Source organism: Phalacrocorax carbo, chromosome 1 (assembly GCF_963921805.1).
Source record: "Phalacrocorax carbo chromosome 1, bPhaCar2.1, whole genome shotgun sequence".
NCBI classification, from domain to species: domain Eukaryota; kingdom Metazoa; phylum Chordata; class Aves; order Suliformes; family Phalacrocoracidae; genus Phalacrocorax; species Phalacrocorax carbo.
Window position 1 is genome coordinate 119246735 of NC_087513.1, and position 26264 is coordinate 119272998.

Consider the following 26264-nt stretch of genomic DNA (forward strand, 5'->3'; position numbering starts at 1 on the left):
TCTGTCTTTGGCTGTCCAGCACAAAAAAAAAACCCCATGGGCGTACTGGAGCAAGTACAGGACAGGGCTGTGAGAGGGTGGTCAGGAGACTGGAACACAGTGCATACATAAAAGGACAGGCTGAGTTAGCTATTTCTGTCAGCCTTAAGAAGATAAGGCTTAGGAGACACTCTATTGCCGTCTACATATATTTCATCAGATGATACAGACCATATGGACCCAAGTTCTTTTTGAAGCTGCAGAGTGTGAAAAGTTTCCCATCAGACCATGGTCAAATATTGGAACTGGGGCCCAGAGAGACTGTGGGATCTCCATACATAGAAGTGTTCAAGGCTTCACTAGACATGTCCCTGAGCAACTTGATGTAATTAAACTTGCTTTGAGAAAGGCTTTGGACTAGGTGACCTCCCAGAGCAACCTTCCAGCCTAAATTCTATTCTATGGAAGTTTAAAAATGGAAATCCAGTTGGCCAAAATATGTATACTACACCTGAAACCAAACACTGGGAGAGCTACTGTGCAACTCTCTGAGCAAAAGGAACACATTAGATTGCCATCAAAATGTTTGCTAAGTTAGACAGATGATAGGCTCCAATAAAACTCCCATGACATTTTAGGCCATTGGCAGTATTGCGTGTCTTTCATGTCTGAACACTTTCTATGCACAGTTGCCCAAATGAGTTCTGCTTTTAGCTTTCACTATTAGGAAATCAGAGAGTGATAGAGCAGTCATCTTATTCCACATCTTAATGTGAGTGGAACGAAGACAAGAACCAACTGACAATGTCCTGAAAAGGAAAATCACGGAGAAGGAGAGCAGGCTCCATTTACCCTTTTATAGTGCAGTTCTACTTACATGAGTCCTTTCCATTAATCTCCAGGCATCCCATGGAGAAAGCAGAAGACTGATGCACAATTTAATGACCTGCTTTGTTGGAAACAGCAGGATAATCCTGTTTAATATGTTTGATCCTATTAGTGGATGGCTGACCAATAGATCACACCCAACAAAATCCCAACAGCAGCAACAACAATAATGACTGCGCTTTTCTAATCAACAAAGCAAAATTCATTTTAATGCATGTATTTTTGACTGAGAGATGCCATACTGTTTGTTGATACCCAAATGATATAGTTGGCCTATATGCCTTCAGCTCTTAACCTCTCTCTGCTTTCCCTGTCAGGTCTAATGCTTTCTCAGCCCTTCCTGCACAAGGAAATCCTGCTTCTTAACCTGCATTTTCCTGCATCCTTGCTGTGTTGCTTTTTACCTGTTCTGAGATTACAGTTTCCCAGGCTGGCTAGCCATTGCATGTTTTGTGTCACAATGACCTTTTCCAGGCACTTTCTGCCATCTAAATTTTATTTAATCTAATCCCATTGATTCCTCCTTATGTAGTGGACTGACCTGAATGCCACAAGAATTTGTTGGAGGGTTGGTTGTTGGTTGTTTTTTTTTCAGAAATCACCTAAACCTCATTTTCACTTGTCCTTTAAAAGCCCTGATGATACACATCTACAACCCAAGGTAGCAGGTGCTGGAGCAGCCACCTAAAGCAGCTTTCCCCACAGCCAGGCAGGGGCCGAACCACCCTAGCTTCTTTACCAGTATTCAGACCATGTGCAATATCTATGGCACCATTGGGAAAACACACACTGACAGGATGGGATGGCAGGCTGTGCTGCAGCTGATAGCACTGCCTGTTACTTACCTGAGGCCTGGGCAGAATGAGTGTGATAAGCATCCTGGTGGTACCCTGGGGATAAGCACTCTTAGAAGGAAGCTGGCTAACATGGGCCCATTACAGGTGGTCTTGAGAAGCCAGCTCCTACAAGAAGTCAAGTGGAGTCAAGAGCTGTGGGAATGTGGGCTGCAAGTTAGCACAGAGGATAATTATTTTAACTTAAATTCTGGTATGCTTTCTTTCTTATATTTGTAGAGTGAAGGATCCATTAAGTCATATTTCTGTATTTTTTTATACATCTACAGAATAAAAAAGAGAAAGTTCTGCCTAATAATGCCTATACAATAATATAGGCATAACAATTAAACAGGATGACATTGGATCCTTGCTTGCCCTTTATCTTGGTTGCAGAATAGATTGCAGTGGAGAATAATTTTTATTTTTCACACATTAATCGCATTTGTGGGTTGAAACATCCCAGGCAAATATTCTCCATAGGACTCAAAATATTTAAAAAGGAAATACCTGTATCCTTCTGTAGAGGGACAGCAGAAGTTTTAACAATTTCCGCCCTTGCAAAGCAAACTGAACCATGCGAAAGGCAGCAAATCTTCATCTTATAATATCTCAAGGTCATATGAGGGTTGTGCTTTGTAATAAATATGTGTACAATATGACCAACAGAGTTAATTTGTTTTCCTGTTGGTGACTTAAACACCAAGGCAGTGTTCTTATGTAAAGGACTGTTTTGTTAACCTAAGTGTCTAAAGTATACTGTATTGACTTTTTCTCAGCATACACATACTGCTTGCAAAATGCAATCTGCAGAGAATATAGCCTTCCCATAAGTTTACCTTTACCACTGCCCTTTAAAGACAGAGCTCCTCACTGGTGCTTAAAAACTGAGTTTGCCTTTCTGCTTAAATGGCAGACTTTTAGCAAAGTTATTTTGCAGTCAGGGATTTGATTGAAGAAAGAAGTCTGTTCAAGAAGTTTTTAATGGCTCTTTACCTCCAACTACAACACTTGCTACTTACGGTGGCAGAAGGGATGATAAAGACACAGGTCTTCTGTTTATTCCACTCCTCACCCTAATTTAAGACCACTTCCTCTGTCAGCTACTTCTCTGTGCCAACAGTGAAATAAACAAGAACTTCCTTGGGGTATATAGACTCTATCTGCACAGGAGTGCAGATACTCAAGCACCTCTGCAGCAGACTTGTTTCACTGCAAAGCTAGCTCTGAATAAAATAACTTCTTATTTCACCATCCTTTTAAGGATAAAAGACAACAAAGCATCTTGTTATAAATAAACCTGGGGGAGCGTGTCCTGCATTAAATGTTTCCTGAGGTCTTGCACTTATTTAAAGATGTCTAACCTGGCTTCTGAATACTGACCACTGGGTGTGATCAGTGCCTCATTCACCACACCGGACAGATAGAGAAGACCTGCTCTGAAAGCCGCAACTCATGCTGCTCTGTAAAACACTAGTGACAAGTGGTACAGGGACTGACCTTGTATATACGTATTGTACATATATATACACATATATATGTGTACACACATACAACCATTCATGCACACAGGTAACAATAGGATAACTATACATGTACACATTAACAATTAACAGAAAAGACAAACATCTCCAAGTGCCTCTACTTTGGGCTAAGGTATACAATGATACCCTCACATCATGCCATAAAGAACAACACAAAAATACAGCAGTAATATTTAGCACAGGCCAAAACCAGCAAAAAGAGTAACTATTCTTGTCACTGTCCATCACTGAGGTACTCCAAAAGGTAACCATACAATAAGCAGTGTTAGAAACTAATTTTGTACATCAGAGAACTGCATATTAGAGGAAAAAAATTAGCTGAGGATGCTTATTTTCCTGGTGATTTAAACAATCGAAAAATTATTGCTAGCAACGCCTCAGGAAGAAACACTGGAGCTTTGTGCATGGTAAGTAACTAGCAAGAGCCAGCAGCACCACCTGGTGTTCTCTCCAACTCCCCAGAGAAGCACTTAGTCCCCACTCGGACTCGAGCCCCAAAACCAAGGTGCAGTTCTGTAAATCTGACCTCTTTAACCCACTGTGTGCCGTAGAAATGTACAAACGTCATGGAAAAATCCCTGGCTAGTTTACTTTCAAACGGTATGCTCAGGATAGTCTGGTTGGCATGGCTGCAGTTATTAAATTCATGGAGTTAGGAGTCAGTAGCCCCAAAACATAAATGAAGCAAAGATCTCCAACCCTTAGCTTTGGATGTGACTAATAAACCCTGCTTATAGTACCATGTATCTGTTTAAGCATAGCCATCAATGGACCTCTGTGTTTTGCCCCATCTCCCCTTGAGTACCTGCAGAATTAATTCACTTGCTGGAAGAGTGGGTTGGGTCAGGCTGGCTCTGCCCGCAGGGTCCCATTCAGACATACCCTCAGGCCTTCCTCTCTCTCAGCCAGCTTCGAAAACAAGCCTGAGGCACTTCTGGAAATCTCCATGTCAAACTCCTCCTACTTATGGAACAATATTTTCCTTGTCTGTTAAACTAAGATTTTACAACTTGCAATGCTACCTTTGATGTGAATTCTTGTTTAAAAACTAAACCAAAACCTTGAATAAAAACTAAATAAGCACTTTTCCAATATATAGTAAAATAAATTTGCATGGGTATTTACAAAGAGCAGTTGCCCCTTGTGTTTAAAGACAGCTGGATTTCTTTGTGACTCAGAGAGAGAGAAAGATACCTGATATTCAATTCTATTTTATCTTGTCACTTTCTCAGCAAGTAATAGCATGTTGACCTAGAGTGAGCAAATACTCCAGGCACAAATAAGTTTATTCACAAGCAAATGTACTCGTTCATAAGTCATTATGCTCCTTCACACATGAATACCCAAGACAAAAAGGTATGAACTTAGATGAAAGCAGAAGTACGATTCAGCAATTTGGTATATAAATACACACTTCCACCTGCAACAGGGCTCTACATAGCTTACAGCCAGTCCTGTAAAAGGTCCCTGAATAAATCCTAAACCCATGACTTAAAATATACTCAACTTCAATTATGAGTTTTGACACGCTTCATAAGTCAGCACTCTGCAATAATATTTAAGTACTGCAAAAGTTTTATAGGTGGGAAAAACCAAAACCGACTTTCAGTCCCACCATAACCCCAGAATTCCCCTTTGCCCTTGGTTAGGGGAAAGACCAAATGGCAGGAAAGGAAGTGGCAAGGAAAGCATCAAGCACTGAGCACCCGCAGGCACACAATTTCAGCATCACGAGTCAGTGCTGCCCTTCTGTGTTCGCCCTGTGAGACTTACTGTGGGGTAAGGGTGTGAGCAGAAAACAGTGTATTTCCGAATTATGCCGTTCAGCTTGAGGGGAGGGAGCCAGGACACGAAGACGGTGGAGGCTGATGCCGCAGCTGCTTTAACGCCAGCGGGAGGACCTGGAACTGGAAAACCAATATGTGTTAGAATGGCCAAAGGCAGGCACTCAGTCATCCTAGTGTAATGGCTGAGCAAAAAGGAAAAGCAGAGTGCCACTTTGGTAACTGCCCCTGTGGACCAAGGCAGACGCCCTGAGTTAGGAGGCAGCCTCCATGCTGCCCATGCCAGAGGAGGGTGTTTGGAGAGCTGTGCCCCCATCCCTCAGCGGGCCTTGAGGCAGAAGCTGCCTCTGATGGTAAAACTTTTGTGAAGTATCACCCGCAGCCTGCGTGCATGAAAATATGTTGGTTGTGGCCAGTGAAAATTGCCAAAACCCATATTATTATAAATTGTCTATTTTGAAGACTTAACTCATACCAAATGAGTATTCGCTGTATAAATAATATGTGTGTGAACAGTTTAACGGACATACACAGTGGAGATGTGAATTTAATGAAGCAGAGAGCAAATGAGCTGTAGTCCCAAGCAGTTAGCACTGCCTGATATGACCCAGGTCTAGCTAGTGGCATGATGTGTGAGCAGACATATGGCCACAGTCTCCTTCCCCCCAGCCTTGCCCTCAGCAGCTCAGACCTCTACCTGGCACTGCAGCGTACAAGCACGTATCTATTTCTCTAATTACAGCAGCTATCTAGAAAAGCCATTGAAAACTGTGACAGAAAAAGAGAGAAAAAAACCACCTCTCTAAAACCACAGGGAAAAATCTTCAGTCAGGAAATGTTAAAATCTTGCTGCATAATCTTAACTGTATCTCTTCACACACTTGCATTTTGAGAAAGACTTTAATTTCATGACCACATGTTATTTTCCAAACACATGTTACACTGTACAATGTTCTCCAACTTTGGAAGCACTCTTATACTACCATGAAAAAACTTCTGCATGCTAGACTATCACATTACACACAAGCTGGTGCTTAAACAAAATATCAAGGGCTACAATTAACATTAGAATAAATTGTTTTAAAGTTTCCTGGAAAAAAGCCACCTCTTTTGCCAACAGGGAATAATTATTTTACAACATATTTAAAACCATAAAAATAAATAATTGTTTAATACTGCATGTGGATAATATTAATGTTAAATTATTAAAATAGGTTGTAGTGGAAATTGCTACATATGTTATTAAAGACAAAATGAAACATTTTGATGGACTGTCTTCTCTGCAGAACTTTTGGTTCATGAAGAATCTGATATTTTTGTCTAATTTCAAGCAAAACAACCAAAATGTTAGAATTTCCAGTAAAATTACCATTCTAATGCTTGATCAGCTTTCTTGACTTTCACAAAAAAGAGTTACTGTGCAATACAGATGGAAAAGCCCTTGTCTAGCAAGCTGATCTTTGTAGATGGTCCTTCATCTTGGTTCTACCTCATTTAAGTAAGTGGACACTATGGTAGTAGAAAACTTTGCCTATAAGGGGAAGCCAGACAGCCTGGGGTCTAAATTTACCTAGCTTTGTGGCTAGCTACTTCAGGTTGTAAAAAGCATATGAGAACTTCAGTTTTATATCCATACAGGTACTACTGGAAGATGTAAGAAAACTGACAGGCACCACTCAGCGCCACACTTCTGAATGTGCATTTTCTATTTATAGTGTGTTGAGAAGGCTAATAGGGCATCAGGTGAGAATGTCATGATTATAATTGCATGCAGACTCAGCCCCTCCCTGCAAAGGGGCTAATTCAGTTAGCAGTTCTATCCAATGCAGAGTAAATATTGATGCTTGACAGCATTCAATTTCTTATCTATACCCAGCTCATTAGAAATGTTTTTTGCTTCTGCTGTTGAAGAGTGAAAGCTATATCTCCAGGGTAATTACTTAACCCAGGGGAGAATTCCTTTACAGTTAGTAATGTTTTCTGGAAATGACTGCAAATAGATATATGAGGTTAAAGTAATTTATTGTTAAATTAGGGTGTGATCTATAGGGACAGGTTCTGATGGTAATTGGTCATGGCTGTCAACTGCTGAGGGATTAACTCAAAATACATCTAGCAGTTTCCAGTGAATGGACGTTTGTGGAAAGTATTACTTGTCATTGGACTGCTGTATTTCTGTCTAGTACCCTGACCAGCAGAAAAAGCGGCCAGAAAGATAGTCGGGAAGTCATATTGTCAAATTTCTGAAGCTTTTCTAATGCAAAGACCCCTCCGCCTCATTGTGGAGGCATTGGAATTAGGCAACAGTTTTTGCAGTGGTGCCAAAATTATTCTGAACATTCATTTATTACTCCTCTTTTTGTCTTTGTTTGCTGGGTTGTGCATGTGGAAATTACTCTGTGTGGGGAATTGTTTACGTTTCCTTAGCAAGAATTCTGCAGACTGTCATTTGATGCCTTACAGACCACCACTGTCCTCTCTCCAGAGGGTAAAGCCATTGCTCAAACTCATCCCCTGGACCTAAACAAGATTATTATGAGCTAGCTCAGCATTAACTGAAATATTTGTTATTAAACATGGGTTCCTTGAGTATCTGAAAAAGTTGTGGTGGGGAAATGCGCTGCCTGCCTTATCTTGGTGAGGAGACTGCGGTCTTGCTATGCTAACTCATTGCCATTGCATCCTGCAGCCTTACTATCTTCAGTCATTAATGAGACAGCAGTATCAAGAGACCTGGACTGTCTTATTGAATTCTTCATGGATTGTTTTTTAGCACACTGATTCCCACAGATCCCAGCGAAGATAAACTAAATGTGCACAATATCATAGTTTCTTTTTTCCATGGTCATCAGGGGTAAAATAATGGTAAGAAACCAGAGGACAACGAGAGGTGAACACAGAGACACCAAACACTGCTTCTAGCCAACTTTGCAACCTTCCAGGGAGCACATTTGGCAAATTCAGGATCAAAGATGGCCTCATTCTTCAGCTATCAAGGCTTTGAAAGACACTGAAATAACATGCTGCTTTCATGTGGAGGAGAACACTTTGTATTTTTGACAGTGCAAGTGAAATGCTAATGCAGAGGAGGCAATCATACTGATACAGCTAGTCCAGGAAACAGCATTTAGATGTGCCAGATAATGGGGAGGTGCTCCAGGAACTTCCTCATTCCCCTTTTCATGAGCAGAGAGATTATCACCATTTTTCTTCACAGTACTGAACAGCAGGGAGGCAAATGTGCAGAGGACGATGCATTTAGGAGTGATATCACCAATATATCACAAAACTGACCATCCATACTGAACAATCCATAACAGATTTTTTAATTCTGCAGCACACAAGACTATCATATTGACTGCTATATTTATTAAAAAAAACAAAACAAAATAAATTCCTGACTGCTTCCGGTGGTGCCTTTGCTCATGTAGATATCCCACCTACAATTTAGACCTATGCTAGCCAAAGTACATTCACATGTGCTGCCCACCCTTAATTCACTCTGAACTGGCCTCATATTAATCACACTATTTTTATCAAATCCTGCCAGTTTCACAAGGGGAACACTTACTGTTCTGTACCTTTTTTTTTGTTAGTCAAAAAGCAAAAAGATAAAATTGGAGATGTTTGACAATAGAATAAAAGTGCATTAAGGGGTAATTAAGGGCAATTTTCTGTCATAGTGCCCAGGTGACAAACAGCACAGCCATCGTCACCAGCTGAACGAGCCCAAGCAGAGCTCTGCTCCAAAGAGTACTGAATGTGCACTTGATCGGATTTCTGTTTTTTCGCTTCAGAATAAATATAAAACTTCATCAGATGGTATCTGTACATCCATCTTTCTCATGCCAATCGCAAGGAAGAGAGAAAAAAGAGAGGAGGAAAATCTCTCTGGATTCAGGCAGAGTCTTACAATGAGGCTGGCAAGGGGTTTAGTGTTACTCTTCCTTCCTCCCTACAGCTAGTCCCAGCTTCTCCCTTGCTCTGAACACCAACCTCAGTGGCAGAGGAGAGCTGGAAGGACAGCATGGCTGCACTGAGCAAAGTCTTCTGTGATATACAAACAGCTTTCTGTGCGTAAGAATACATTTTCTCAAAAGAAAATGATACGAGAGAGAAACATGCATCCTCCTGCATCACAGAAACCCCAGAAGCAACCTCTGCCAGACACTCAGTAAAAAGCAGGGTAGGGGACAAAACCTCAGTGAATTCCCAAAGATCGGACTTTGCTTCTTGACTTATTTTTCTGCCAGGAGGAACTTCAAGAAGAGCAGTTTCTTTTTCTGAAAGCTAATGCAGGCAAAAAAAAAAGCTAGACAAAACCCATAAATATGGTCACATTGAAAGGAAAGCCAAATTGCCAAATGCAGGAAGCTTTCCATGGGAGGGGGCTCTGCGGACCGTGCCCTCCACTGGCCAGTTCTGCCCAAGGTCAGAGGTGCTGCTGCAGGCTGAGGTGCTGTGTCATGTGTTGGGCATGTATGGGGAGCAAATTCATTGTCTCAGCTACAGTTTTCTCAGATTGCATTTGCAATGCAGAAACAAAGAGGGTATTTGTCAACCCCCCCGTTGCTACAAAGTGAAGTAGCTTTCGAAACTGTACTTTGAACACAGCAAGGAAGAGAATTTGAAGAACTACTTCAATTTTTAATTTTTTAGTAAATTCAGTCCTCAGGTGAAGAAGACAATCAGCTTATTAGAAACTGCGAAGTGGAAAGGGTAGGGGGCAAAACCACAATGATTTCTTAAAAATTGGGCATTTCTGCTTGGCTTACTTTTTTCCCAGGAGGAACTTCAAAAAGAACGGTTTCTTTTCCTGAAGACTAATGCATGAAAAAAAGCTACACAAAACCAGTAAATATGATCACATTGAAAGGAAAGCTCATTTCCTACTGTTTACTAGAGCTGTTCCCATTACCTTATCTGATCAGCAGCAGTGTCTGACCTCTGGTGTCTAAAATCAGTATCAAACATTACAAGAAAATGAAGCATCGACTCATTTCATCCAGGCTGACTGCTTCACTCCCTGGGTTACTCTCGTTTTGCTGCATTGGAGATTTAAGCCTGCTAGAGAAATTTTGGCCTGATGTCTCTAGCTGAACACCAACACAGAACTCACAGGAGGCCACTGCCTGCTCTTCAAAAGCAGCTTTAGAACATACACCATTGATTTTACAAAGAAAAGTTTCTCCTAATGTAAAAGAAATTAAAAAAATAAAAAGAAGAAGAAATTAATGGCATGATATGGCCTCATTGTAATAGTGATGGGGAGGGTTTGGCAGGCACTTAAAAATATCTCAGATATATAGATTTTATTAGAGGGCGGTGGAACATCTTTTGTCATCATTTTAGCCAGAGAAGGACTGGGAGCAGAGATATAAGGTTTCCAGATCTAAGCTCTGTTAAGATTATAATTATTTGTATTTCACATGCTGAGAGAGTGTTCAAACTAACTTTAGGGCAGGATCTTTTAGGTGCACTGGAATTAGTCTTACTGAATAACCCTTTACAGGAGCCTCTTTTCCTTAGAAAATTATGGAAGAAATGTCTGTTCCTTCTGAGGAATGAGGAACCTATTAGGTACATATAGTTTGGCAATGTGAATGCTCTTTTGCCATTTAACTTCCACAGCCTTAAGGATGTTTAGACCTGGGACTTTGGTTTTGGCTTATGATTAACTGTGGCCCTTCATGTATTCTGCTCTAAACCTTTACTGCCTTTAATAAAAAGTTGTGAAGCTGAAGCAAAACATGAAATCATTGTATTTTCTGGAAACACCTTTTAGTTTAGTTTTCTGGACAAAAGATTTAATGAGTGGAACCACTGCAAGGCATCAGAAAACCTCTGAAAAGGATAGTCACACTGCCTCAGGGTGAATTATTGCTGAACTGCCAGGAGGATTAAAGATGAGAGATGACCTTTTGCACAGCAACGAAACACGGTCAGAGTCTATGTGCTCCCCACATCTCAGGGCCTGTCTGATCTCAGAAAGCGAGAGAGCAGAAGAGCACCAAGGATTAGGGACAAGCAAACTAGGAAAAGGTGGTTAAGGGGGAAAAAAATACTGGGGCTTCCGATGTTTTAGAACTGTTGCAAAATGGAGACAGGTGACAGGAGATGGACAGGTGCATGTGCTGGGGCAGGGAGAAATGGGCACAGTAACCCTTCAGATAGGAAATACTGTTATAAAGCATCAAGTTATCCGTCTCTTTCCCTGGCCAGCAGGGCAGGGGGAAGTACTAAACATAATGCAAAAGCGATTGCATTATGATGGATCCCGAACTGGTCCAGGATAGTTAGGGAGGCTACGGAGTCCTCATCACTGCAGATTTTTGAGAAAAGGTTAGTAAATATCAGCGATGACTGGGATGTATCTGATCATATTTAGAGCAGGGGAATGATCTTGGTGAGGTGTCAGCAACCTTTCAGGAGCAGTACGCCATGCTTTTGTTGTCTGCAGTGAGAGACAGAGGTACTGCTGGCACCACTTCTGCCATCTGATCAATTCCAAAAACTGAAGAAATCTCACACAGAGAAAAGATGTTGTCTGCACTCAGGCAAGTTTTGGTAGCTTGCAGCTCTTGTCAAGTTTTTAACACAACAGAAGCTGGTGCATCGCATTCCCAAACAGCTGTTATGACTTCTCTGGCATACGTGCCATGAAATGCTGACCCAGGAGCCAGGGGTTGTCTCTACAGGCTGGATTTTCAGGGATTTCTTGAAGAATGCTCCTTATTGTCTCCTGACATTGGACTGGCTGGCTAATTTGACACATAAGGCAGGAGGCTGCAATGTTGCTCAAAGGCATAGACAAGCAAGCACGTTCTTGCTGTCCTCAGGGGTGCTCTGACATGAACTATATGTCCCTGAGACCAGCCTGTCCCTGAGCTCTTGGAGCAGTGTGGGACAATCTCCCTGTTTGCTGGTGGCTTAAGCCCCAGTCCAAAGGCTCTGGGATGAGAGCCTTTGTGTTCAGAGAGTAGTCAGGGAAATGCCATGCTGGGATCTACCTGACAAAAAGCAACTTGAAAATGCAACAGGTGATCTTACACCTCTCTTATTTTTCAGATTTTTCTTTGAAATAAAACCATCTGCCTCCATGCACCGGGTATCTGAAGAGCATCTGACTCAGGACTCCAAAGTAGTTGTTGAAGGGCTTTTCGGGTGCGATGGGAATGACCTACCATTCAGTCTTTAAGACACACAAACCTATAGCTGAGCAAATTGACAGTTTCAGACTAGGGGCAGTACCCCAAGACAGTTTTAAACATAGCCATTATTGCAAGATGATGCAGGATCTCAGTAATACCTACATCTAGCAAGTACAGGAAATATACCTACATTAACATGTTATACACCTAGATTTCCTCACATTTCTCAGCTATAAGACATTCACTTATTTTTTTTGCTGTTAATTCAACATTGATCAAAGTAATGGAAAGTATTAAGCACATGAAAATAAAACAATGAACCAATAATTAATGTGATAATGTAAGAGAAAATTTTAGAAGTCCAATTTTAATTTATACCATATACCCTGAATACAACTACAGCTGGGGCCAGGTGACATTAAAATGTATGCAAATTTTAGAACGAGTCCTTTAATATTTTATTGGGAAAAATTAATAACATTTATCAAGTCTTTTTTTATTGGCAAAAGCCTGCTAAACATTCATCTAGTCCGTTAATCTACTGAACCTACTCTTTTGACAGTTTTGTAAATCTCATTACAAATAAAAGAATTGACAGATACATTTATATATTCATGAATGACCAGTAAACTGGATAAGTAATAAAGAAAAATCCATTGACTAATTTCGTTGAAGAAACATTGCATAACTCACAGGAGAATTTACCAGCCAAACATTATTCAAGAAATTGCTAGGAATATGTACATTTTTATTTCTGCCAAAAAAATTCTTGATTCAGATTTTCAAAAGTGTTTAGGGATCTAAAGGTATGTTTATAGATCTCATGAGGTTTTCCATGCATTAAACAGGTTAGAGACAAAACTCCCCCTAAATTTGAAATTCTAGTCCTTCAGAAACAGATCAGTATGTGGCGTCCTACTGAGGCAACCTGAAATGGTTTCCATAGTTCAAGTTACAAGAAAGTGATTATGAAATCTCATGTGTGTATATGCCTGTGTGTGATTAAAAGTTTCTTAAACTTTCAGCATTAGGACTTAAATTTTCTATGCTTTGGCCTATGAACAAAGGCAAGAGATTTTTGTTCTTCATTTTGCTTTTGAGGGAAGAGATATTTAGAGGAATTGTTGTTTTAATTATGCTGAAAAAGATCTTCTTAGAAGCTTAGAAGTTGTACAAGATCATCCCACAATAGTCTCTCCTCCTTTTCCTATTTTCAGTCACTTTGAAAGAATTAACTCAACCCTCTCAAAATTCTCAAATAAGATCCTGAAGTATTTGAGGAAAATAAAAAAGACGACAAACTTGCTCAGATCATTAGTGTTATCTACAAACTTCTGGCTCCTCTGAGCCGGAGTCTTGGAAACAGTCAGACTGTTTTCAAAGCTGTGGGTGTATAGTCCTCTCCATGTTCTCAAAATCTCCAGACAGAAATCTCACTCTGCCTGTTTGTATATAATATTTACACTATTTTGAAAGCCTGAGACATAGAAACATTTTGTGGAAGTGGGAATGGAAAATGTTTTAGTCCTTACCATCTTCTTTAGTGCGGGTGAAAATTTGTTCACTTCTCACTCCGTCTCCAGCTCTTGTAAAAGCCAACACCTGAATGCTGTAGTTGGTGTATTTTTCCAGGCCATCAAGCTCTAGTGATGGCTGTGTAGTAGTGACATTCTTTATCTCTCCTAGCTCTATAGAATAAAAAGGAAATTGAGTTATTGCCAAGTTCAGTCTTCTCCCAGCTATTGATACCTACTGTGAAAATCTTGGGGATTAAGGAGTATGCTAGAGAAGTAATGCTTCATTATCATAAAATAGCAATGGATTAAAATAAATTCTTTTGTGTCCTGACTTCTTACCATTCAAAGCAGACCCAGTTTTCATTTTCAAACTTTTCTTTGCAATTTTTTTAAATACAGGGAAGAGAATTGAAAATTTATACAAGTAATAAGATTTTTCATAAAGAATAGATAACAAGAAAAGATTATTGCAAAACTTACCCTAAAGCAAAAATGAGAAAGTCAGTTATCTTCTAAAAGATTTTCTGGTTTTGAGAAAGACTGTTTCTCATAAGGAAAAACAAAAAAAAGGCCCCTTTATTTTAAAATATGTAGCAAGTGCTGCTGCAAAGCACTTGACGGCAGTAATACCAGCTAACAATAGATTTAAACACAGTAAAATCAGATTTACTTGCAGAAAGATGATGCACTTCATATGAATTTTTTTTACAGCAAGCTAAGAAGTACAACCCAGACAGAAAAAAAGGTTTAAACATATCTAGGGCAGAAAATAAAGCTGAACAAATGAAGAAAATCCAGTTTTAAGCACTGCATGAGCATCATATTTTTCCATCATGTTGTAGGATGTCACATGTAGGAGCTTGGGCATGCACTGATCATATTCATATAGGATCTGATCCAAAGATTGCAGGCATCACTGAAAACGTTTAATTTTATGTCTATTGTGTCTAGATTATAATGTATACTTCTAATATATCTTTTAGTCTTTATTTTTAAATGCACAAAAGAATTGGCCATGTATTTCCAAATCTTTTTGACTCTGACATTATCAGCAGTAACAATGGGTCTCTGGGTTACATTTCCACCCTGAGTTCCCCTTGCCATGCTAACAGAGACCAGGATTTGCAAGGCAGTTGCATATTAGAATGAACTATGATCCTGATGGATGAAGGCAAAAGAAGGGAGACAGCTCATTGCCCTAGAGCTGTGAAAATTCAGCAGGGCAAATAGGAATAAAGGCATGTGCCCCCCTCTCAAACCTACTAATATTTAATTTACAAGGAAGGACCATGTGTAGAATTATCATCATATGACAAATTGCAGATTAGTAATGTATCTCACTTCTTTGATCATTTCACTCATTCTCTGCTCAGGAGTCTATTTCCCTAGGAATTATGCTATGAGTACAAAACGTAAGCACAATAGAAGAGGCTGGCATGAAAATAACAAGCCTTTTCCAAAAATGTTTCCTTCTTTTGCCCTCAGCTAAGATGATTAAATGCATCCTCTCAAAAAATAAGCAATAACCTCTCAAGCAGGCAAATAGCTCAGCAAGAAGATAACCAACCAATCTAAAATACAATACAAGACTGGGCAGGTGTGCTTTAGGTTCATATAATCATTCTTTATCCAAGAAACCTGCTGAACTTTGAAACTGAGATGAAATTTGCTCAGGTCATTTTGGGTACTATGGCAGGTCTATGGAGTGTTGCAAATCCACAGTGGGAGCTGTCCCTGAGGGCCCCTCCAGGCAGTTTTGCAATACCTGCTACTCTGTTAAAGATCTACAGAAAATGGCTTCCTTCACAGGTAGATGAAGCTTTTTCTAAACCAAAAAGAAATGGAAGTACAATGCCTTCACAGCAGAGAGTAAATTCTTTAAAGGCCATATATAGCTTGTTACTTGATAATACTTTGATTTCTCTCACCTCCATCCAAGAGATTGGCCCAGTAGATAACCCTGAATCCTTGCAGAATCCCATTCAGCGTTTCCTTTGCCAATGTTGACCAAGAAATAGAGATGGTTTCTGGTGATGTGGCAGTAGCTTGCACGTTCCCTGGAGGGCAACTGGGCACTAGAATAAGATATTCACCATTTTTAACCTGATGAATACAACTCCATGTTTACACTCCAGCTACCCCTTTAATTTTTCGTTGCTATCCCACCACCCGTTACAAAATTAGCAGTTACACATGTTAACAATGCAAAACCTTTATCCTTGCTACAATCCATATGTTTCTGCAAGTCAGCTGATTTCCCTGAAATGACTTTTGATGTACTGTTTCCCCATTTGCTCACTAGTCTTTTAATAGTCTTTTTTTTTTTTTTTTGCTTCTTTTGAAAGAGACATATGTCTTAGTGCTGAAATATGCAAAAAATTCTGTACGCAGTTTAAATATATTTTTTAAATTTGCAGCCAAATTGCCATCTTTCTGGACAATTGTAATGTCCCTTTAAAATTGGTTCTGGGGGAAATCGGGCACTTCTTTAAAAGATGTTGAAAAAAATGTTCATAAAATATTTTCACTGACATTTAGAAAAATTGGAAAAAGTCAGTCAAATCTAAGGCATTTTCTGTTGGCTATTTGGAGTCAAAGCAATATGGGGTTATTAGTATTTGGTATTGCTTTTAAAGCTCATAACATCTTTAATTCGAAGAGGGACCCAAAATTGAGTAACGACAAGAAAAAAAAAAGTTGCCAGGAAAAGTAAGCACGCTGGATTTTGAAGAAAAGACATACTATTTGTTATAATACAAAGTATATGAACATGTGAGTATACTGCCTTCTGAGATCTTGCAGTGATCTGTCTAGGCCTAGAAACATTTAGAGTAAATGAAAAACACCAGCCTTCCATGAAACTTTTGCCTCAAAATCTGTTGGTCTTAAGAATTTTAGATATGTGCTACTCCATTTCATGTGAAAAGTCAGATTCCTAGCTGGCAATGACTTCAGTATACTGATGCCAATTTACAGTAACTGAAAATCTGACCTACACTATCCTTTAGGATTATTATTTGCTTTTATACTCCTCTAAAATATCGGGCCTCTTTTTGGATATGGAACCATTCTCTTTTTCCACTAGAGGACTCCCTATCATTATTTGAGAAGTTATTTTTACGCAGTTTGGAAAAAAAATAACCCTAAATTGTTCCTTGGATTAGACAGGTTGAATTTTCTCTAAAGTAGCAATGATTTTTCTCTCATTAGTTTGGATATCCTTGAAAAAACACACATGTCTCTTTACACTGACAAGATAAAGCATTGTGCAGTAAAAGAGCTCTAGGTTTCACAGCAGATTCATTTGAAAACAAAAGCAAGCCAACAAAATTAACAGTATCACTTCACCTTTCAGTGATTTACTTCTTAGCATCTCAAAACTACGATGAGACCACAAAATTTGCAAGTATGTAAACACCAGAGCAACAGGCTTCTTAATGAAAGCTATGGTCTTAGTCAATATCATTCACAGCAGGATATATCACATTAGTAGAGTTATATTGATTTACTTGGATGATTCTGCATCTCTTGCAAAGAAAATTTTATATGCTCATTGGCCAGTCTTTTTCCAATCAGCTGTCCACTGTATCTAACACCTGAAATGACTGGTCTTCTATTATCCCCACTATAATAATCACTAATCAAGATAGAAATTTAACAAGGTTAAAAGAAATAAAGAATAATAATATGTGCCATGATAGCTGTTTGCCTGGGACCTACCATCCTCAAGAGTAGTGGTGATGATTTCCTGAGAAGAAGGTCCTATTCCAGCCCGGTTACAAGCCTGGACTACCATGCCATACTGGGTGAATTTTTTCAGGTTATTCAGTGTATAAACTTCACTGTCCCCAGTAGTATCAATACTGATGATGTTGAACTGAAAATTGCCCCCTGCACTGTACTCCCGATAACCTATCTGGTATCCACGAATGATTCCGTTTTGCAAGTGCTTCTTTGGAGCCTAAACAGAAAACAAAAGATTACACATTAAATGCATGACTCCAAAGTCCAGTTGTTCCCCTTAAAATTTTTGAAATATACACAAAGTCAACATTTTTTTCCTGCTGAATGCAAGTCTATTTCTAGGTAACAATTCAGAAATACTCCTTGCACATGAAGTAGTAACTCTTTATCATGATCTATAAATTTCAGGTGCAGTTTGTTCTAATTCGTGCATTCCTGTGCTAGAAGAAAGACCTTTAAATGGTTCTTACACAGAAAAATCTGATAAGGGGATATTCTTGAGTTATAATTTGAATATGTAATGTTTTGTTCTCTTATCAGGTGAATCAATCAAAGTTGAGTTGATAAGGGTATATTTGCATTACAAGCCTACCATTCACTTCTAATTGTGTTTTTGCCAGAAGCCCCTACTATTCACTCACTAAATCTTTAGTAGGGCATTTATTGATCTGTTGAAGGCAGTCACATAAGTTTATTCAGCTAGATGCATTAGGAAAATTTTATGCTGTGCTTTGAAATATGCTTCTGTTCATTCAGTGTGTAGTGTGGAAAGATGATTAGATAATGAGTGCTGAAGGCAATAATGAGTTGGAAAGCAGGGATCTGCATACCAAATAGCTACGAAAACAAGGTGTGCAATATCTGGGATTCAAGAATAGGGCCAGTACAAAATGCTTGGCCATAATTATGTACTTTATTTCTCAGTCACACTGCAAGATCCCCTGTACCTGATTAGTGGAAACAATTTCTGTACTCTACAATATAAAATGTAGTTGGAAGTAAAACAAGGATTGTCAACTCATGGAAAAAGCCCCTTATTGACAGCAATACCTATTAAAATTCCATTTAAATAGTACCGGACTAATTTCAATATGTGATAAAGTTCCTGTCAGATTTTCTATGTATATGAGGTATAGTTAATATAACAATTTTAAGGCACAGTATACAATCCATGAGCTCTTTCAAATCCTCCAAACTTCTTTCAAATTCCCACCAGATACCCATGAGCTCATCTGTTCCACTGACCCATAAAAAAGACCTTTGTGATGCAGTTTATCAGCAATGAGTTAAACCAGCAGAGGCAGAAATTTCTGTTGTTACTGCATCCCATTAAATCTACTGAGGAACATATTCTCAAGAAGAATACTCTTTTCTGCCACAGGACCTGTCTGTTTCAGTGAGTTTGTGGTCCACTGGACTGAAGTCTCGCTGGAGCTAATAAAACCAGTGTGGGGTTCGCCTTTCATCCACTACCAGCAAATAATTGCTCTGCAAAAACCAGCACCGTCTCCGTATTTAAGATGTATAACTGGATGGACCTGACTGAATTATCTCTTCAGTTGCTTTATTGTTTTGCTCACTCCTGCCTTCAGAAACAGAAACAAAACTTGAAGCAAGGATATAATTTCCACTGTAGTATTTCAGTTCCCCTGGTCCCAGTAAGTTCTCTATAAGCAGGGTGCTGTCTGTTCCAAGGTAGGACCAAGGAGGACCAGATTAAGAGATTCAGATCCTGAGCGCCTTCTAAGGCACACTGCAGGGATTAGAACTGTCATTTTGGAATCTAAGAGTATAACTGGTTCCTGTTTGAACATTTCTGTGTTTTGTTGTCAAAAACACCTCTTTAGAAATATGTCCACCTTTTATTATCAAAATGCTTTGTTTGCAAGTGCTTTACCTATTCTGAACAACTGCACGGCTTCATGATCTTTAAATTATTGCAAAAGGTGTTTTTTGTTAAGCTGGACTGTGGGGTGGAAACTAAGGTCAAATTTTTTTTCAGTTTGAGATTCAGGTGTCTCCATCAGATAAAGCTGTTTCATTGCATCTGAGAAGTAACTTTATCAGATTTAAATAATTAAATATTTCAGGGTGAATTGATTCATTAGTTGAAGGATTTCAAATTCTGTTACTAGCCATAGCATTTTGTGTAGCTTATACATTTTTATAGGTGTTGTCACTGTTGATGAGAAGGCGCAAGAAGACTGAGCTAACATAATCTAAACATTTCAGATTGACTAAAGGACAAACAGTTTGGACAAAGCAGCAGACAACTCAAGTGTTATTACAGGGGGACTGCTTTCAGACAACATTACAGGTCACTGCCTCTTTTTTAAACGTGTAACAGTGTGGAGGCACCAGTTTAATTATGTCAGGAAATCAGTTCTTTCCATTAGTGTTGGATAACATCACAGGTTGTCAAATCCTCAACAGTCTACATGGAGATTTCTTGTCTCAAACATTAACACAAGCACTGTTGCACATCTCAAGATCTAAAGCCTCTCCTGGTTAAAGGCTGCAACTGGAACATTCCCATGAGTTACCACAGGTGGATTTCAAACAAAAGTTGTTGCCACAAACACACATTGCACATTGAAATCACAAGCAACATGCATAAAATACATACACTACATAATGTAGTGCATTTATTGTTTTGTGAATGGCATACGCTGCTGACTGCCACATACAGCATGCATTAAGACGCTGCATGTATGTAGACTCTGTGTCTTAAAGGATGCACTATATACCAAGAAAAAGTGAGCATTCACCTTGTACATAGCAGATTACAGAAGCATATAGCACATATATTAGAACCTATATATCATACTGTAAAACAGATAGAACATAATGATAAAACTGAATCATACGTTTAATATGCATCGAAATGTTCTCGAGCAAGACTATAGCCAGAATAGCCTCTTCACTGGGAATTCTGCAATTATATACTTTCTCGTTATTCAAAATTAAATGGCTAATTTTTCCCTTTTCATGAAACATCTTTATAATTGTTTTAGGTCAAGGGAATTTTTTCTTTAAATAAAATATCAACATTTTACTTATTTTCTTTTTCCACTTTGAATCATTTTACAATACAAAACAAGCTCAAAGTCACTTCAGAACAAAGCATTGAAATGTTCTACTCCACAAGACTTCAAATGTTCCTTGTTAGTACTGTCTAAGTGCTTGGATGGATTGATTTTTTTCACAAATAAATCGTATTTGATATATATACCTTCTTGTGTATAGATACAGTTTTTTGGTAGAAAAATCAGTGAAGCAACATTTGTCCATGACTAAGTGTTCATGGGGAAAAATATTGTTAACATTGTCAGTAGTCGTAGAATATTATGAAAAAGTGAGTTTCAGTCCATTATCTTACTGCTTATCTCATAAAATCCAATATTTGTAAAATAGGGTATCAATGACTTCTTAAACTGTGACATTTTATGGTTGTGTGCATGTGTATATGCAGAAAGAGAAGGAATATTTCCCATGCCTAAATTTAATGGGTTCATTTACATTGTAAAGTACTACAAGAAAAAATAATGAATATTTTCATGCTCTTTTCTAAATCAGAATTCTTGTTTCATTCCCATTCTCCCTGCACCATTTTAAACTACCAGAAATGCTGAGTATTATTTAAAAATTCAATCTGAAACCCAGTGTTCTATGTGGACACATAGAAATAGGATTAAAGAGATCACAGACCTATAAAATTTTGCTTAACTAGGATTTTCTAAAAGTGGGCTAAGAGAAACTTTAAAGGAAGATTAATGACTGTAGCAAGCTGCAGAAATAGAGCTTCATACAAGAGGAAAGATAATTGATATGTTATTCTATGCTCCTTTTGCTGTTATTGACACTGTCTGTATTTAAATGAGGTTTGCCAACTTTAAAGCAAGCTCTGGTTCTCATTACAATCCCTTTTGTATAATGTCAACATAGGTTTTCATGGCAGAAGCTCCACGTGCCTCCAAAATAAAAATGACCAGGCCCCATTATTGATGGGGCCATAGGCTACCTCTGGCTAAAGCCAGCTGTGCCTTCCTAGCACTTTACTAGAGGACATGAAACCATTTGATGAAAACTAACACTGATATAGTTTAGGACATGGATGATGTCCAAGAATCAGCACTGTATTTGTGACCTGTGTGAAAAAGGTCTGATAAAGACTACTGCTTTTGAAGCGTAATACTGAAATGTCTCATCAAAACAGAATTTTTAATCCATCATTTTAAAACCACCACTCAACTACTAAAAAAATATTGACAGCTGAGCTCCCTCTGTACTAGTTGGACATCTCAGTAGTTATATGTCCACCTGCACTGTACAGACATCACGAACTATAGAAACCTATCTTTTCAAGAACCACTGAAAACTAACACAGGATTGTGCTGGTTATTTATTGTATAAATAAAAAAAAAAAGTTTAAAAAGCAGCCCACAGTTATTTATATGATTAATAAGCAGCAGTTCACTCTTACTATCCTGATTATCTGGAAGGTCTATATCATGGTGCAAAATACACATTATCCACATTTGCTGGAGTAATTAATACCACTATAGAAATTAATGACTGTTATGCTACTATCCCACTCCAACACTTAATACTACATATTTCAGAATCTTAAATATATGGAATTATCAATACAGTTTGGCAACTGCCATTCATATTGAGATTACACTACTGTAATTAGATAGCTTTATTCTGTCTGCTACAATGTACAAGCAGTATATGGCACAAGACCATTTAAAACATGGTTTAAGTACCTCTGATATCATACTGAAAGCATTTAAAACATTCTGAGGTTGTCAAAACACTGGGAAAAATGTAGAAAAAATTAAATGAGTCACAATACAGGCCAGATATTTAAACAGTATCAGTTGCTAACATTTTTCAGTCAGTTGCTCGGGTTCATCAATTCTCACAGACTGTACTAAGATACTGTATTGCTCTCTCTGTGCAGACATCTATTCAGTAAGTCTCTGTCCCAAAGTCCATTGCAATGGGGAAAAACTCCCATTGACTCCAATGGTTTGGGGAAATTTTGCACAAAACCATCATGAAATTCTGTAAGTGTTAATCTTCCAAGCACATAGCTTTATCTCTGAAATTGGAAGCAAGTAGGAAATGTTATTGTCATGAGCAGAAGCGGGCAGCTGCTGCTATTACTCTCCAATGGAAGGTTTGTTCTTTGCATAATACACAAGTCTTAATGGCCAATATAAGGTTTGTCGGCAAAGGTATCTGCAAGGTCTCTCCCAAAAAAATAACTCATCCACAGTTGTTATAATGTTCCCATCAATGGAACCTCCTTGAATGCCCCAAAATACTGTTAGAGTTTGTATTCTTGTCTGCATGTACTTACCTTCCAGGTGACCCTAATGCTTTGTGAAGATATAGGCTCAAGTTGTACGTCCTGAGGTGGACCATCAGGAGCTGCAAAGAGAGAAGAGAGATAGATCAAACTGGCCCTCACAGCACACAGAATTCAGCAATTCACATGTACGTCACCAACTTAATACACCAGGATCACAAAGACTTGGACGGAGTCAATGCCATAGGGAAAAGTGAAGATACCACTTCATCAAAAAAACCCAAAGCCCAGCATCTTCCTTATTCAGGCATCATCTCTGGCCGACAGTGAAATATAACACATGCTAAAACTTAGAAACCTGCCAAATAACGTAAGAGTGAATAAGAGTGACTTTTCTTGTTTAGTGGTACACTCACAATGCTGTTTCTGTTGTGTAAATAGGCAGGACATATTTTCAGCAGTCAGAACCCTGTAGGTGATAGGAAGGCAGCAGAAGCAGCTTGAAGGCAGGTGAGACAGAAGCTCCTCAGCGGCCTTCATCATGTGAAACTTTCCAGTGGGATCTCCTTTGTTCACTAAAGGCAGCACGTTCAGTCAAGTATCATTTATTTTACTCACAAAAACCTGCACACTGTGCCTTCTCCTCCTCCCCAGGCTCCTCCCCAGCCTGGAAATCAGGCAAAAAATAACTACCAGATGGAAAAAGCACACTGCACCTCCTGTCTGGGTCAGGAGGAGTTTCATTTACTCTTGCTATGCTGCCAAGGGTGTGCATGATGTTTTAAAGGTGAATGAAAAAAAGAAGATCCTGAGTCTAAGGGAACCTACTTGTCAGCTGGGCAGCTACAAAGCAGATCAAGAATTGGCTAGGAATGAACCGAGAGGTGTGAAGTAAATTGCTTGCTCAGGAAGGTAAATAATTGTAAAAGAAAGATTTGAAGAAAGGAATGGAGTCATCTTGAGCTGCTGTAGAGGATTCCCTTGATGCAGAATATGGTCTCAGTAAAAGGAATTAAATTAAGTTTAATAGCATGACAAAGGGAGTAAAGCAATAAAAGGGTGAGATGGGGCTGTTAGAGGTGGAGCAGCAATAAATGACAGCTGTGGTGAAGGGAACCAGAACATTTGGTTTTAATTGATGAAAGCAGAGAGACCCAGAATACAGCCTATAATAAGTTTAAGTTATTAAATAGGCCATATTCTGTGCCATTCTTGACTGTTCTTCATGTGGGAAATTTCCAAAGGTTGAAAGAACTTTATTTCCATTCCCCTTGCATTAATGTACAGAAGAAAAAGTCCCCTGGCAAAAATGTGGTCTCTATGAATTTTTTTTAATCCTGTCCTTGATAGTGTCCCCTTCTGACAAACATGAATGACATTTCTCTGGGTACGTTATGAAGTAGTGGAATTTGAACAAAGCATTTGATCCTAAAAATGGGGTTTAAAATGTGCTCCTTAAAATATTGACTTTTCTTCAAAAGACCCTAAATGTTCTTACAGACCTGAGTAGTTAACTGTTCCCAGTACACCATGATAAAATGTTAAATAAGAAGTCATTTATTTTATATACTTAATGTCATAAAGAGTTTGTGATAAAGACATAAAGAAAACCCAGATATCCCAGATTCCTCTACTGAGTTCAGTATTAAACAACAGCCATAATGCTTTTGTTTTTCTGACAAGTGTTAGGGTAAGTGTGTACTTACAGTCTATTTTCCAACACAGGAGTTAACTGTGGTTGTATGGAGGGAAAGATGTAGTCTGTAAGCTTTGAAATTATGCCATTCTTGACTATCCTTTTGCCATGGAGACCCTTTACAGTTTGCTTTCTAATAGCTAGTGCTGGGCAACTCAGGTCACTGTAATATGTGATATTCAACCTGTGCCCCCTTGCCAATAGCATGGTTTGAGTTCAGTTTTTGTACTGTCTTTTTTGGATCTTTATTTTGCTCCCTTCTCATTACCTTCTCTCTCATTCCCTCAACCCATGCTGTTCTCCATTTCCTATTGTAAAGGTAGAGAACAGAAGTAAACAGTGATCAAAACCTGATGCTCCTGTACATTGAACACCACCTGAAATCAAAACCCAGGAGACAAACATCACATACTCTGCCTAAGCCTGACCTCCTCTCTTCCAATTGTTCCCTAGGTAGATCAGTGACTTTTGAATACAGTTCCAAGCTGCTGGTCTTTTTCTCCAAATAGATGGCTCCTTAAAAGGCAGCGACAAAAGGATCAATTATCCTGAAACTTGGTTACAAAGAACTGAATAAAATGCGATGTTAAGGTTCCTTGCTGCTCACGGGGAAGCTGGTTTTTTGTTTCAAGGCCACCTGCTGATCCTGACAACTTAATTATCAGTGAGGAAAAACTCAGTAAGTAAGAAATATTCCAAGCACAAGAAAATGAGACAGTATAGCCGAGACTCACCCTTCTACTTTGATTTATACGCACAAGGAAGGATGGGGATTTTGGGGATACAGATGATGCTGTCCAGAAGAACAGATAGTCTGTTTTCTCTAGTCATTTCACATTTTCGTTGAACAAAGAGAAAAACCCTGATCAAATGATAAATACTTTGCAAACAAACTGTTCAATGTTAGCAAAACTTTTCACTAAAGGCTCATAAAAATGTGAACACTTTTCACTCCTTTCTTTCCACTAGGATGAAAAAAGATACCTGGTGGAAAAAAAATGTAGCTCATGTTGTCTCCTGCTTACTCTGCTTTGCATTGTGAGCCCTTGTGCCCTGTTCTTACTCGAAAAGTCCCTCAGAACGGAAAACATGTTCTCCTGACAAGGGGTATATTTTCACTGTAGTAAATTCACCCAGAGAGAAAATGAGTGGGAATTACACAGTTGTATTCATATGAGCTGAACTGAAAATCGACCACCAAGTGTTTAAAATGTAGACCAACATGAATCTTGAAAAGAAGTAAGGTTTTTCACTGCCAGGACACTGTCACCCAGCTACTTGCGTTACGGTTTTCCTCTCAAAATCCCCAAAGAAAGAAGCATTGCTGACTTAGCATAAGGTAACAGGAAAAATAAAATTAACAAAATAAAAATGTGTTTTCAAATACAAATGAGCAAGCTCCTGTCTGGTTGGGACTTTTCAGAGTAACTCCACCCAGTTTCATGGCTAAGGGTATTGAAGCTGTTAGGGTTGTTCTCAATGGTACACCTTTGTACATTGTATATTACTGCAATGTACACCGGGCAGGAGTATTTGCAGCCATTCAGCATTTTCATTCCTAGCTGCTGAAATAGAGAGCTACCGCCCTCTGCTTTTCACCCATAAGCCTTTTCCACTACCACTTGTACCATGTAGGCCTTGGGATGCGGTAGCATGCACAAGGCTGCATTGTCTTTATCCACCTGCCACTTCTGCCAGCCCTGAGAAATAAAAGCAAGACAGCGCTGCAAGGCAGCAATTCAAGTGCATCAAATAACGGCTTCAGCCACCAAAGTGAAAATACCTGCATAGCCCTCCTGGTGCAGAAACCT

General features: G+C 38.9%; 1 protein-coding gene across 2 annotated transcripts in view; it reads right to left on the reverse strand.

Moving 5' to 3' along the window:
* DSCAM (DS cell adhesion molecule) overlaps positions 1–26264 on the reverse strand; it is a 394607-nt gene that overhangs the window by 77000 nt on the left and 291343 nt on the right. For both annotated transcript variants that reach the window (XM_064472090.1, XM_064472093.1), the window contains 5 exons: positions 22809–22879; positions 17417–17657; positions 15625–15771; positions 13712–13867; positions 5018–5151 (listed from right to left, as the gene is read on the reverse strand). In XM_064472090.1, coding sequence (XP_064328160.1) covers positions 5018–5151; positions 13712–13867; positions 15625–15771; positions 17417–17657; positions 22809–22879 — 749 coding nt within the window. The remainder of the gene's footprint in view (positions 1–5017; positions 5152–13711; positions 13868–15624; positions 15772–17416; positions 17658–22808; positions 22880–26264) is intronic.